At 45.4% G+C, this 14811-nt stretch overlaps 3 protein-coding genes across 3 annotated transcripts in view; 2 read left to right on the forward strand and 1 right to left on the reverse strand.

The window, feature by feature from the left end:
• The window catches only part of LOC140732028 (uncharacterized), a 559606-nt gene that overhangs the window by 427027 nt on the left and 117768 nt on the right, over window positions 1–14811 (forward strand). The gene's annotated exons all lie outside the window — the stretch shown is intronic.
• The window catches only part of LOC140732009 (uncharacterized), a 334699-nt gene that overhangs the window by 312065 nt on the left and 7823 nt on the right, over window positions 1–14811 (reverse strand). The gene's annotated exons all lie outside the window — the stretch shown is intronic.
• LOC140732002 (interferon-induced protein 44-like) lies at window positions 2030–14577 on the forward strand. Its single transcript, XM_073054068.1, has 7 exons — window positions 2030–2103; window positions 2188–2233; window positions 2347–2548; window positions 4295–4423; window positions 12453–12615; window positions 12702–12799; window positions 14124–14577. The coding sequence occupies exons 1-7, from the start codon at window positions 2043–2045 to the stop codon at window positions 14283–14285; spliced, it is 861 nt and encodes a 286-aa protein (XP_072910169.1). The 5' UTR covers window positions 2030–2042; the 3' UTR covers window positions 14286–14577.

Raw genomic sequence — 14811 nt, forward strand, 5'->3', positions numbered from 1 at the left:
CCCCCCTCCCACTCACACTCAGTGGCTCAGGGACATCATGTCCAGTCTATACCTTGAGAAGATCCATTATTCAATTCTCAACTCAGACATAAAGTTGCAAAAGGTGTGGGGATTCTTTTTTGAATACTTTCAGAACTCCCAGCCAAACTAAAGGTCCATTCTTTCTTCCTTTCCTCTGCGCATAAATCTCTGACCTCCAGCATTTCCTGGTAAAATTCTATGGACTCAGATGTGTAAACATACAACAGTCTTTGTATTAGGAAAATACATCTTCTCTATACCAGTGCAGCTCTGTGGGGACAAAGGTTCTGTTTAACCCTTTTTGCTAATGCAATGACAGCTTGGAGATGGGAATTGGGTGGGGTGGGTCAAGTCAGGGAGGCAACCAAAGCATGGTTGTACTATGGGTGCATCTCTTTCATAGATGTGAACTGTACATTTGATACATTTGTTATGTACTGCACAAACTGCCTATATACTATGAAATCTTTATTTGAAAAAAACCAATAAATATATTGTGAGATAAAAAAGAAAATAGGCCAAAGCCAGCATGGTTTCCTGAAAGGAAAATCCTGCCTAACTAACCTACTGCAATTCTCTGAGGAAATTACAAGCAGGGTAGCCAAAGGAGATGTAGTGGATGTGGTGTACTTGGATTTTCAGAAGGCCTTTCACAAGTTGCCGCACATGAGGCTGCTTAGCAAGAGAAGAGCCCATGGAATTACAGGGATGTTATAGCATGGGTGGAGCATTGGCTGGTCGGCAGAAAACAGAGAGTGGGAATAAAGGGATCCTATTCTGGCTGGCTTCAGGTTACAAGTGGAGATCCACAGGGGTTGGTGTTGGGACTGCTGCTTTTTACAAAGTATGTCAATGATTTGGAATACAGTATTAATTGATTTGTGGTTAAATTTGCTGATGATACAAACATAGGTGGAAGAGCGGGTAGTACTGAGGAAACAGAGAGCCTGCAGAGAGACTGAGATAGTTTAGGGGAATGGGCAAAGAAGTGGCAAATGAAATACAGTGTTGGAAAGTGTTTGGTCATGCACTTTGGTGGAAGAAATAATCAGGCAGACTATTACTTAGATGGGGAGAGAATTGAAAATGCAGAGACGCAAAGGGACTTGGGAGTCCTTGTGCAAGATACCCTAAACGTTGACCTCCAGCTTGAGTCAGGAATGAAAGGGTTACCATATGAGGAATATCTGGCAGCCCTTGGGCTGTATTCCCTGGAGTTCAGGAGAAAGAGGGGCGATCTCATAGAAACATTCTGAATGTCAAAAGGCCTGAACAGATTAGATATGGCAAAGTTATTTCCCATGGTATGGGATTCTGGGACAAAAGGCTTCAGGATTGAAGGACGCAAACACGAGGAAATGTACAGATGCTGGAAATTCAAGCAACACACACAAATTGCTGGTGGAACACAGCAGGCCAGGCAGCATAGTCCACGTTTTGGCTGCCTGGCCTGCTGCGTTCCACCAGCGTTTTGTGTGCGTTGCCAGGATTGATGGATGTCCTTTTAGAACTGAGGTGTGGACTTTAGTCAGAGGGTGGCAAATCTGTGGAATTTGTTGTCACGAGCGGCTGTGGAGGCCGTGTCATTGGGTGTATTTAAGACAGAGATAGATAGGCTCTTGATTAGCCAGGGCATCAAAGGGTATAGGGTGAAAGCAGGGGAGTGGGGATGACCGGCAGAATTTGATCTGCCCAGCGGAGCAGACTCGATGGGCCGAATGGCCTATACCTGCTCCTATATCTTATGGTATGGTCTTACGGAATAATGCGACAGAGTTTTCGTGGTGGAAACTCCCGACATTTTTCCTTTTCGCGGGTGATAGTATTATAAACAGGAAGGGTTGTTTTGTGTGAGTTAACGTGTACGCCCTGCGTGGAGTCGCTGAATCCGGACGACAAGTAAAATCGGAATGGATGTAATGTCACTGTTAAATTCTTTATCGGTTCCTGCCTCACTTGTCCACTTTGACCAAGTTCGCGCATCGACCAGTCGCAAGCGAAAGTGGAAGTGCAAACAGGAAATGCGCAGTCGACTCACCGACTCCGATCACTGGGTTTACACAGCGCCAAACATGGGAAGCAGTGAGTTTATATCTTCAATCATTTACTGAGACCCCTCCCCCGAGATAAAAACAAAGAAATTAATACTTTCACATTGTATTTCAGATTTTTCAAAGGACGGCTGTTTTCACTTCCCAACCATGGACAAGCGGTAGGTTCGCATAATCAGGCTGCGTCATCTCGACCGGGCAGAGGTCAATGTAATGATTTTGTTTACCCGTTTCACCCAGACAGCTGATGCTCTGTCTCCCTGGCCTTTGGCAGGAATCTGAACACTCTAAGGAACTACTTATGTAACTACAACCCTCCTCAGGGCTGTGTGGACTGTATAAATATCCTGCTGTTCGGCATGGTGGGGGCTGGTAAATCATCAGCCATCAACACATTCCTCTCGGCTCTGGATCCACAAGGAGCGACCATAACCTGTGTCCCGACAGGAGACAATCCCGCGTCTCTCACACCAGAGGTACACACACTGCTGTCGATTTAATATCAACGCACAGGCGGTATATGTTGCTCGATTCACTATGAATTCACTGTCCTTTGTGTGTCTCCCTGATGTCCACATCAGAGGTCGTGAGAGGTCACCTCACTCCAATCTATTTGCTGGAAAGCACCTCGGGTAGTCCCGAGGCTGGGAAAAGTGTATTTAAATCCAAGTCCCTGATATCAATTAGCTGGGGAATTAAGAAGGGAGGGAGGAAAAAGAAATTATAGGCCAATTAGCCCAAGGTCAGGATAAGGTTTCTATACACTTGGAGGCACATGACAAAATAGGACAAAGTCAGCATGGTTTCCTGAAGGGGAAATTTTACCTGAAAACTCTGTTGGAGTTCTTTGAGGAAATAGCAGGCAGGAAAGACAAAGCAGAGTCAGTGGATGTTGTTTACTTGGATTTTCAGAAGGCCTTTGACAAAGAGCCACACACGAAGCTGCTGAAGAAGTTAAAAGCCCATGGTATTACAGTAAGGTTATTGGCATGGACAGAAGATTATCTGACTGGCAGGAGGCAAAGAGTAGGAATAGATAGAGCTTTTCCTGGCTGTCTGCTGGTGACTAGTTGCATTACAATCAATATCGGGAATGCTTCTATTCACATTATATGCCAATGATTTGGAAGATGGAATTGATTGCTTTGTGACCAGTTTTGTGGATGATACAAAAATAGGTGGAGGGTAGTTAGTTTTGAGGAAGCAGGGAATCTGCAGAAGAACTGAGACAGTTTGGGAGAATGGGTTAATGAAGTGGCATTTGCAATTTCCAGTCCTTCAGAACCAATCTAGAATCTAGTGCTTCTTCAAAGATGACAACTGATGCCTCCACAATCTCTTCAGGAACCCCTTTCAGAGCCTGGGCCACAGTTCATCACATTCAAACCTTTCCACTTCCCATCACCTTCTCCGTACTAATAGCAGCTACGCTCAGTCCTAGTCCCTGACTCTCTGTCTTCCACAGTGAAGATTGATGTAATTCCCTTTATTCCACCGTAAAATGGATACATCATTTTCTTGTTTTTCCCTCCCAAACCTCAGGGTGAATTCAATCATATTATGAAACCCTACCTCCAAAGGTTTCTTTACTTTAAAATCCGAAATCAAATCCAGTTTACTTCGCAACACCTAATCCAGAATGACCTTTTTGCAAAAGGGCGGAACCACAAATCCCTTCTCTTGAGAACATTCGCTGTTCCTTTCTCCATGGATGCTGTCTGATATGCCGAGTATTCTCCACATTTCTGCTCTCTCACTCCAAGACTGTCCTTATTAATTTTGTTTTCTCAGTGAACTGGAATGTTGCAGTTTGAAAGGGGAATCCAGAGATTCAGGGTAACATTGCTGCAGTAGGAGTGTCTCTGGGTTTGTATACCAGGGATTCATCTGCCCTCTCAGGGGAATGTAAACAGTCCCAGGGCAGCAAGGGAGGTGGAGTTTCCTTGTGTCATGAGAGATCATGTGACCAAGAGAAGATCAGGGAGATCTCCCACAGACTGAAATGTCCCATCACTGAGGGAAGAGCAAGGAGTTCTGCTGGGTTCCTGTGCCCGTTTTTAGCCATCAGCCAATGACACAAAGCAGACCTTCTGTTGATAAACATTCCACTGTTTATGGGATCTTGCTGTGTAAACACTGTCTGCCCTGTGTTCTACATTACACAGAACTTCACTCTCCATGAAAGATGCAATACAAATGTACATCTTTTTGAAAATTTACAGCTCACGTGCTACAGAGCAGGGAGTTTAAAGTTTTGGGATTCAACTGGATGGAACGCTCTGGAGAAACCTGACCAGACACAGGGAGTGTTACAGATGATCCTGGAAGGAAGAGTTCCCAAAGGAACAAATGTGAGTTTTCTCCATTACTTCATACTGCTGATTTCCACAACCCATTAAACACTGAACAACCTCAGCGAGAGAAGGGAGAAATGGCTCCAAGAAAAGTTTCCGACAAAACAGCCATGGTTCTGAAGACTAGGTCCATGTTTCGATCGGATATAAGCTATAACCTAGGCTGAGAGAAGATGGCACACTGTAAAAGAAGTAATACAGAAATACCGAACAAAGAGTAACACTCGAGAACATAGTGACAGAGATTAGTCCTGTAGTAACACACGGGGACACAGTGACAGAGATTAGTCCTGGAGTAACACACCGGGACACAGTGACAGAGTATAGTCCCAGAGTAACACATGGGGACACAGTGACAGAGAATAGCCCTGGAGTACCACTCGGGGACAAAGTGACAGAGATTAGACCTGGAATAACACACGGGGACACAGTGACAGAGATTAGCCCTGGAGTAACACACGGGGACACAGTGACAGAGATTAGTCCTGGAGTAACACTTGGGGACAAAGTGACAGAGATTAGACCTGGAATAACACACGGGGACACAGTGACAGAGATTAGCCCTGGAGTAACACACGGGGACACAGTGACAGAGATTAGTCCTGGAGTAACACTTGGGGACAAAGTGACAGAGATTAGACCTGGAATAACACACGGGGACACAGTGACAGAGATTAGTCCCAGAGTAATACTCGGCGACAAAGTGACAGAGATTAGACCCAGAATAATACACGGGGATGTTTTGACAGAGATTAGCCCTGGAGTAACACACGCAAACACGCTGACAGAGTTTAGCCCTGGATAATACATTGGGACACAGTGACAGAGATTACTCCTGGAGTAACATGCTGGTTCACAGTGACAGAGATGAGTCCTGGAATACCACACAGGGACACAGTGACAGAAATTAGTCCTGGGGTAACTCACGGAGACACAGTGACAGAGATTAGTCCCAGAGTAACACATGGGTACACATTGACAGAGATTAGTACTGAAGCAACACACGGCGGAACTCGGTGAAAGAGATTAGTTCTGGAGTAACACACATGGTCAGTGACAAAGATTACTTCCTAGAGTAACACACAGGGACATAGTGATAGATTAGTCCTAGTGTAACACACTGGGACATGGTGACAGAGTTTAGTCCTGGAGTAACACACAGGGACACAGTGACAGAGATGAGTCCTGGTGTAACACCCAGGGACACAGTGACAGAGATTAGTCCTGGAGTAACATGCTGGTTCACAGTGACAGGGATTAGTCCTGGAGTAACACACTGGGACACAGTGGCAGAGATTAGTCCTGGAGTAACACACAGGGACACAGTGACAGAGATTAGTCCTGGTGTACCACATGGGGACAAGGTGACAGAGATTAAACCTGGAATAACAAACGGGGACACAGTGACAGAGGTTAGTCCCTGTGTAACACACGTGGACTCGGTGACAAAAATTAAGTCCTGGAGTAACACACAGGGACATAGTGACAGATTTGTCCTTGAGTAATATGCTATATATATTCTACATAGCTATATGCTATATCCACCCCGATCAGACCCCACTTGGGGTACTGTGCTCAGTTCTAGTGGCCTCACTACAGGAAGGATGTAGAAGCCATAGAAAGGGTGCAGAGGAGATTTACAAGGATGTTGCCTGGATTGGGGAGCATGCCTTATGAGAATAGTTTGAGTGAACTCGGCCTTTTCTCCTTGGAGTGAAGGAGGATGAGAGGTGACCTGATAGAGGTGTACAAGATGATGAGAGGCGTTGAACGTGTGGAGAGTCAGAGACATTTTCCCAGGGCTGAAATGGTTGCCACAAGAGGACACAGGTTTAAGGTGCTGGGGAGTAGGTACAGAGGAGATGACAGGGATGAGTTTTTTTACACACAGAGTGGTGACTGCATGGAATGGGCTGTAACGGTGTGGAGGTAGATACGATAGGGTCTTTTAAGAGACTTTTAGATAGGTACATGGAGCTTAGTAAGATAGAGGGCTATTTGTAAGCCTAGTAATTTCTAAGGTAGGGACGTGTTCAGCACAACTTTGTGGGCCAAAGCGCCTGTATTGTGCTGTAGGATTTCTATGTTTCTAACACACTGGGACTTAGTGACAGACATTAGTCCTGAAGGAACACACGGGGATACAGTGACAGGGATTAATCCTGGAGTAACACACAGGGACACTGTGACAGAGGTTAGTCCTGGAGTAACACACGGGGATACAGTGACAGAGATTAGTCCTGGAGTAACACACTGGGACACAGTGACAGAAATTAGTCCTGGAGTAACACACAGGGACACAGTGACGGACATTAGTCCTGGAGTAACACGTAGTGACAGTGACAGAGATTAACCTTGGAGTAACACACAGGGACACGATGACAGAGGTTAGTCCCTGTGTAACACACGTGAACACAGTGACAGAGATTAGTCCTGGAGTAACACACAGGGACACAGTGACTGAGATTAGACACAGAGTAACACATGGGTACACAGTGACAGGGTTTAATCCTGGAGTAACACACAGGGACACTGTGACAGAGGTTAGTCCTGGAGTAACACACGGGGATACAGTGACAGAGATTAGTCCTGGAGTAACACACAGGGACACAGTGACAGAGATTAGTCCTGGAGTAACACACGGGGACACAGTGACTGAGATTAGTCCTGGAGTAACACACACGGACGTAATGACAGAGATTAGTCCTGGAGTAAACCATGTGAACAGTGACAAAAAGTAATTCCTGGAGTAACACACAGGGACACAGTGACAGAGATTAGTCATGAAGTAACACACAGGGACATGGTGACAGAGTTTAGTCCTGGTGTAACATTCGGGGACAAAGTGACAGAGATTAGACCCGGAATAACACACTGGGACACTGTGACAGAGGTTAGTCCTGGATTGTCACACAGTGACAGTGACAGAGATTAGTCCTGGAGTAACAGACGGGTTCACAGTGACAGAGATTAGTCCTGGAGTAACACACTTGGACACAGTGACATAGATTAGTCCTGGAGTAACACATGGAGATTCGGTTACAGAGAATTGTCCTGGAGGAATACACGGAAATACAGTGGCTGAGATTAGTCCTAGAGTAAAACACAGGGACAAAGTGATAGAGATTAGTCTTGGAGTAACACACTGGGACACAGTGGCAGAGATTAGTCCTGGAGTAATACAACAGGGACACAGTGACAGAGATTAGTCCTGGAGTAACACATGGAGATTCGGTTACAGAGAATTGTCCTGGAGGAATACACGGAAACACAGTGACAGAGATTAGTCCTGGAGTAACACACTGGGACACAGTGACTGAAATTAGTCCTGGAGTAACACATAGTGACAGTGACAGAGATTAGCCTTGGAGTAACACACAGAGACACGATGACAGAGGTTAGTCCCTGTGTAACACACGTGAACACAGTGACAGAGATTAGTCCTGGAATAACACACACGGACGTAATGACAGAGATTAGTCCTGGAGTAACCCATGTGGACAGTGACAAAAATTAATTCCTGGAGTAATACACAGGCACATTGTGACAGATTCGTCCTCGAGTAAGATGCTATATATATTCTACATAGCTATATGCTATATCCGCCCCTGATCAGAGCCCACTTGGGGTACTGTGCTCAGTTCTAGTGGACTCACTACAGGAAGGATGTGGAAGCCATAGAAAGGGTGCAGAGGAGATTTACAAGGATGTTGCCTGGATTTGGGAGCATGCCTTATGAGAATAGTTTGAGTGAACTCGGCCTTTTCTCCTCGGAGCGAAGGAGGATGAGAGGTGACCTGATAGAGGTGTACAAGATGATGAGAGGCATTGAACGTGTGGAGAGTCAGAGACATTTTCCCAGGGCTAAAATGGTGGCCACAAGAGGACACAGGTTTAAAGTTCTAGGGAGTAGGTACAGAGGAGATGACAGGGATGAGTTTTTTACACACAGAGTGGTGAGTGCGTGAAATGGGCTGCCGGTAACAGTGGTGGAGGCAGATACGATAGGGTCTTTTAAGAGACGTTTAGATAGGTACATGGAGCTTAGTAAAATAGAGGGCTATTGGTAAGCCTAGTAATTTCTAAGGTAGGGACGTGTTCAGCACAACGTTGTGGGCCAAAGGGCCTGTATTGTGCTGTAGGTTTTCTATGTTTCTAACACACTGGGAATAGTGACAGATTAGTCCTAGTGTAACACACTGGGACATGGTGAAAGAGATTAGTCCTGGAGTAACACACAGGGACACAGTGACAGAGATTAGTCCTGGAGTAACACACAGGGACACAGTGACAGTGATTAGTCCTGGAGTAACACACGGGGACACAGTGACAGAGACTAGCCCTTCAGTAACACACAGGGACTGTGACAGAGATTAGTCCTGGAGTAACACACAGGGACACAGTGACAGAGATTAGACCTGGAGTAACACATGGGGACACAGTGACAGAGATTAGTCCTGGAGTAACACACAGGGACACAGTGACAGAGATTAGTCCTGGAGTAACACACAGGGACACAGTGACAGAGATTAGTCCTGGAGTAACACACGGGGACACAGTGACAGAGATTAGTCCTGGAGGAACACACAGGGACACAGTGACAGAGATTAGTCCCAGAGTAACACATGGGTACACATTGACAGAGATTAGTACTGAAGCAACACACGGTGGATCACGGTGAAGGAGATTAGTTCTGGAGTAACACACATGGTCAGTGACAAAGATTACTTCCTAGAGTAACACACTGGGACATGGTGAAAGAGATTAGCCTTGGAGTAACACAAAGGGACACAGGACAGAGATTAGTCCTGGAGTTACACACAGGGACACAGTGACAGAGATTAGTCCTGGAGTAATGCACAGGGATACAGTGACATAGTTTAGTCCTGGAGTACCACTTGGGGGCAAAGTGACAGAGATTAGTCCTGGAGTAACACACGGGGACACAGTGACAGAGATTAGATCCGGAATAACACACGGGGACACTGTGACAGAGGTTAGTCCTGGATTGTCACATAGTGACCGTGACAGAGATTAGTCCTGGAGTAACACACAGGGACACAGGACAGAGATTAGTCCTGAAGTAACAGATGGGATCACAGTGACAGAGATTAGTCCTGGAGTAACACACAGGGACACAGTGACAAAGATTTGTTCTGGAGTAATGCACGGGGACACAGTGACAGAGATTAGTCCTGGAGTAACACACAGGGACACAGTGACAAAGATTTGTTCTGGAGTAACACACAGGGACACAGTGACAAAGATTTGTTCTGGAGTAACACACATAGACACAGTGACAGATATTAGTCCTTGAGTGACACACAGTGACGATGACAGAGATTAGTGCTGGAGTAACACATAGGGTCACAGGACAGAGATCATTCCTGGAGCTACACATGGGGACACAATGTAAGATGTTTATACTGGAGTAACACATGGGGACACAGTGACAGAGATTCAATAGGGACTAATCTCTGTAACCAAGTCCTCGTGTGTTACCCCAGGTCTAATATCTGTAACCAAGTCCCCTTGTGTTACTACAGTATTCATCTGTGTCACTGTGTCCTTGTGTTTTACTCCAGGACTAATCTCTGTCAATATGGATCCGCAAAGCTAACAGGATTGTGAAGGACCCCGCGCACCCCTCACACAAACTCTTCTCCCTCCTGCCATCTGGCAAAATGTACTGAAGCATTCGGGCTCTCATAACCAGACTGTTACTGTTTCTTCTCCCAAGCCATTAGAGTCCTGAATTCCCAGTGTCTAGTCTGACACCAACTTAGACAGACAGACACGCGCGCACACACACACACGCACGCACGCACGCACGCACGCACGCACACACACACACACACACACACACACACACACACACACACTCTTCACTTCACTTCAGTCCCTTTGCAATTTTTGTTCTTTTCTTTTTCAATTCCTGCTAAAACATTGTTTACATTATTTACATTCACATAATTTATTATTATATTGTAATTTGTCCTCTACTGTGCCAAGTTGTCTTGTTTACTAATTATTATACTGTCTTGCGCTGTTTTGTGCACTTTATGCACATTTTGTGTAGGTCTGAAGACTAATGTAGTTTTGTGTTGTTTCATGTAACACCATGGTCCTGGAGGAACGTTGTTTCATTTTTACTGTGTACCATACCAGCAGTTATGTTTGAAATGACAATAAAAGTGACCTGATCCTGATCTTGATCTTGAGTTACACACCACTCTCCCTGGTGTCTCTCCACCAGCCGTCCCCACCTCACCTCCCCTCTACACACTATTGGGACACGTTGAGCTCTTGTCCCTCTGAGAGAGGACTGAGCAGTGTGCTGACATCCTCCACATGATACAGGTTAGGAGACAGAGCAGTGATGGGGAAATGGATCAATCCCAGCAACACATGACCCCAGCATCCGCTCCACTGCTAGTGAAGGTCACAGGGTCACCTGCTCCTATGATGGTCAGACAGTCTGCTCCAACTCACCTGGAGCAGCTCCTCCTTCTCTCTCATGTTGCCTTCTGCTGGTATCCATTATGGTCCAACCCCTCCACCATGTGGGGTTTGGTGTTGGAATTCTGTGTGTGGCCATGAGATCATGTCTTATTTCCAAACTGATGTGAGAACAGACACTCAGGAGTCAAAGGCCATGGGCCAACAGAAGAAGGGTGTTGAGCTCCAGACTAGATCAGTTCTGCTTACTGAATTGGAGGAGAAGTATGGGGTTAGTGGAAGGATGGGGGGGGGGGTTGGGGTATATTTGCCCTTTTAGAATTTTGTGAGTAAAACATTTGAGAGTTGTTTTATGTGTTTAATAAGATTTGCAGTGGTTTACTTCTATTTCAGAAAAAAACAAGTCACTCCTAAACTGATGTTATTACATCAGGCAGCGTCTCTTACAGTGAACACAACAACTCAATGAGGGTGTTTGTGAATCATGTAGAACAGTTTCTATGATAACAATATGTGCCATCTGTCACCCGTTACATTCCCCTACACTCTGTTCCTGTTCCTGTTCTTATCTCTCTTCATTCATCAAACCCAGCATCCCCGGATCAGTCTGGTCAGCCATTGCTGTAATCCTTCCTTGGGTCAGGAATCCTGAACTGTGCACAAGCCTCACCAGGACCTGATATAATTGGAGCAGGTCGTCTTTACTACTGTGTGACACAGTGATGGAGCAGTTAGTAGTGCTGCCTCACAGACCCAGTGATTCTGATTCCATCCCAGCCTCCGGAGCTGTCTGTGTGGTGTTTGCACGTTCTTCCTGTGATGATGTGTGTTTCCCCAATGATCCTGGTTTCCGGTTTCAACATCCCAATGACGTGCTGGTCATTGGGTCAGTCTGCTGCTGTCCTTTCCAGTGGGTTGTCAGAATACTGGGGAGTTGATGGGAAGATGAGAGAAGTGTGAACTGACAGAGAGCTAGCATAGACTAGACTGGCTGAATGGCAGAAGGAAAATAACATGAACAAAAGCTGCTGAACTCACTATTTACCTTCCTATCATCTAGTAACCTGGATACAATAGAGAGGATTGCCTCTCCCACATTACTGATGGAGACGGAACAGCTCACAGTCCTCAGGATTATCCTGCAGTGTGAAGGACCAAACTTATTTCTGAATCATCTGAAAACTTTGTTATCACGTTCCGATATTTAGGTAAAAATGTTGATTCATTAAACAGTGCAAGGGTCTGAGTTTAGAAGAGCTCAGAGCAAATTCTAAAGAGATCATGGGGACAGAGGGGACCCACAATGAAAGGAAATAAGAAGTAACAGTGAACTGGACAGAGCAACACTCCCAGCAGGAGACTGACAGGGACAGAGGGGACCCACTGATCCCTGAAGCAAGAGTGAGGTCAGAGCCCATTTGGATCTCAGTAGATCAGTGATTCTGATCCTGGGCTTTGTCTGATGGGACTGGTCCCTCCAGTCAGTGTTCACCTCAGTGCTGAGTGATTGTGATCATCGGTGTTCTTGCTGCTTCCTCTGTAACCAGTTCTTCATTGTCTCATTTAGTTACAGCATTTAAACCATGACTTGGATGTCTCCAACTATCCCGTTATTCCGGAAAATGTAATTCATGGAGTTACATTCATATTTGACATCAGCACCATGGACAGCATCAGTGACGATAAAATGAATGCATTTCAGGAGTTACAGACGATCGTGGCACAGAAATGTAAGTTTTTTCTTTTGGTTTGTGTAACTATTGTCACCTCAGCATTGCAGCTTCATATTGATATCTGGATCATCTCTCTTTTCCAGATGTTCACAGGGTTGTGATTGGGACCAAGTTTGAATTATTACAGATACCAGAGAAACACAATGCATGGATTTATGAATACAAGCCACTGCAGCAGAAGGTAATAATCTGTAGAATCGGAGAAGTGACATTGATGTTGGAAACATAGCACCCAATCTGTGAATAGCATGATCCCACTGACAGTAGAGAGGTAAACACAGGAGGTATTTGCTTTGTCGCTCCCGGTAAGCAGACAAATCTCAAGCTTCTATAATTTATGCATACTTTGATAATAAATATACTTTGAATCCTTTGAATGCCCTAAGCTCATCCGCCTTTCCTACAACACTCCCTGCATTGAAATATACAAAACTCAGAACATTAGTCCCACTATGATCAACCGTTTGATTCCTGACCTTGTATGTAGGTGCAGCAACATCTTTCCCCACAACCACTCCACTATCTGTTCAGGTGCTCTGGTTCACATCCTGTGTGGTTCTAGTTTAAACTCCCACCCCCACCCCCCTTGCAGCATAAGCAAACCTTCCTGCTGGGATATTCGTTCCAGTCCAGTTCAGGTGAAAACCATCCCGTCTGTACAGGTCCCACCTTCCCTGGAAGAGAGCCCAGTGATCCAATAATCTGAAGCCCTCCTCCTCCTGCACCATCTCCTTAGCCACGTGTTAAACTCTATTACTCGGCTTTACTTTGTGCTGCCTCATTTTACTGATATTTTCTGCCCCCTCTTGCCACACTTTGTTTGGCAAATCCCCCCTCACTCCTCTGTGCCACCGCTCTCTCACTTCCTCTTCAGTAAGAAACATAGAAAACCTACAGCACAATACAAGCCCTTTGGCCCACAATGCTGTGCTGAACACGTACTTACTTTAGAAATTACCTGAAGTTACCCATAGCCCTCTATTCTTCTAAGCTCCATGCACCTGTCCAGGAGTCTCTTAAAAGTCCCTATTCTATCTACTTCCACCACTGTCACTGGCAGCCCATTCCACGCACTCAGCACTCCCTGCTTAAAAACCATATCCCTGCCATCTCTTTGGTATCTACTTCGAAGCACCTTAAAATTGTGCTCTCTTGTGTTAGCCAGTTCAGCCCTGGGGAAAAGCCTCTGACTATCCACACGATTAATGCCTCTTATCATCTTGTACACCTCTATCAGGTCACCTTTCATCCTCCCCTGCTCCAAGAAGAAAAGGCCTTATTAAGCATTTTGCCCTTGGAACCCTCCCCTTTCTGTCTAGTCTGAAGCCTGGTCTACACAGTATTCACGTGATTCCCCAGGACACTGGCCACAACACAGTTCAGCTGAAGCCCATCCCAATGGAACAGCTCTCTCCGTCTCTGTTACTGCTACCATTGCCTGTGAATCTGAAGCCTGTGGAGTTTATAATTCCATTAATACCCTCTCTCTCTTTCCTTTCCCTCAGTTTGAGAAGTTGGCGGAAAGTACTGGGATGGAAAGGCGTTCCATGTTTGTGGTTTCGAATCAGTGGAAAGGTGATCAGATCGAGATGATAAAATGCATCCTGGCCCTGTATGTTCTGGATAATATGGTCAGAAACATAGACCAATTTCTGAAAGCAGTGTAATGATCACAGATGACCTTGTTCAGTGCTGTGAATCTGATCCAATTTCAGGAGCCGGACACTGCTGTGGGATTGATGTTTTTATTGTTTTCCCTGTAGTTTTAGCATTCTTTATGCTTGTATATATATTTGTACAATCACCTGTTTGTAGACTTTTAGTAACTTGTTGTATTAGTAGTTCCATTCTTCTATAGTTTGTATCCTTGCAAAGTTGAAGGGGGAATTAGTTAGTATCTGCTGAAAGGGTTTCACAAATAAACTGTCTCAGCCCACTTGGCAGAATAAAAGCACACAATGTGCTCATGGTCCTTTGTTACAGTCAGTTACAGTTACAGATGGTCACTGGTGCAGCTGGTCACTTGTACAGCCGATCATTGTTACAGTCAATCACTGTTACAGCCGATCACAGTTACAGCAGTCAGAGCATAGCCATTCTTTGTTACAGCCAGCTGGTTACAGCTGGTCACTGTTAAATCCGGCCAGATTTAGAACTGGTCACAGTTACAGATGGTCACTGTTACAGCCGTTC

This window comes from Hemitrygon akajei, chromosome 1 (assembly GCF_048418815.1).
Source record: "Hemitrygon akajei chromosome 1, sHemAka1.3, whole genome shotgun sequence".
Classification (NCBI taxonomy): Eukaryota; Metazoa; Chordata; class Chondrichthyes; order Myliobatiformes; family Dasyatidae; genus Hemitrygon; species Hemitrygon akajei.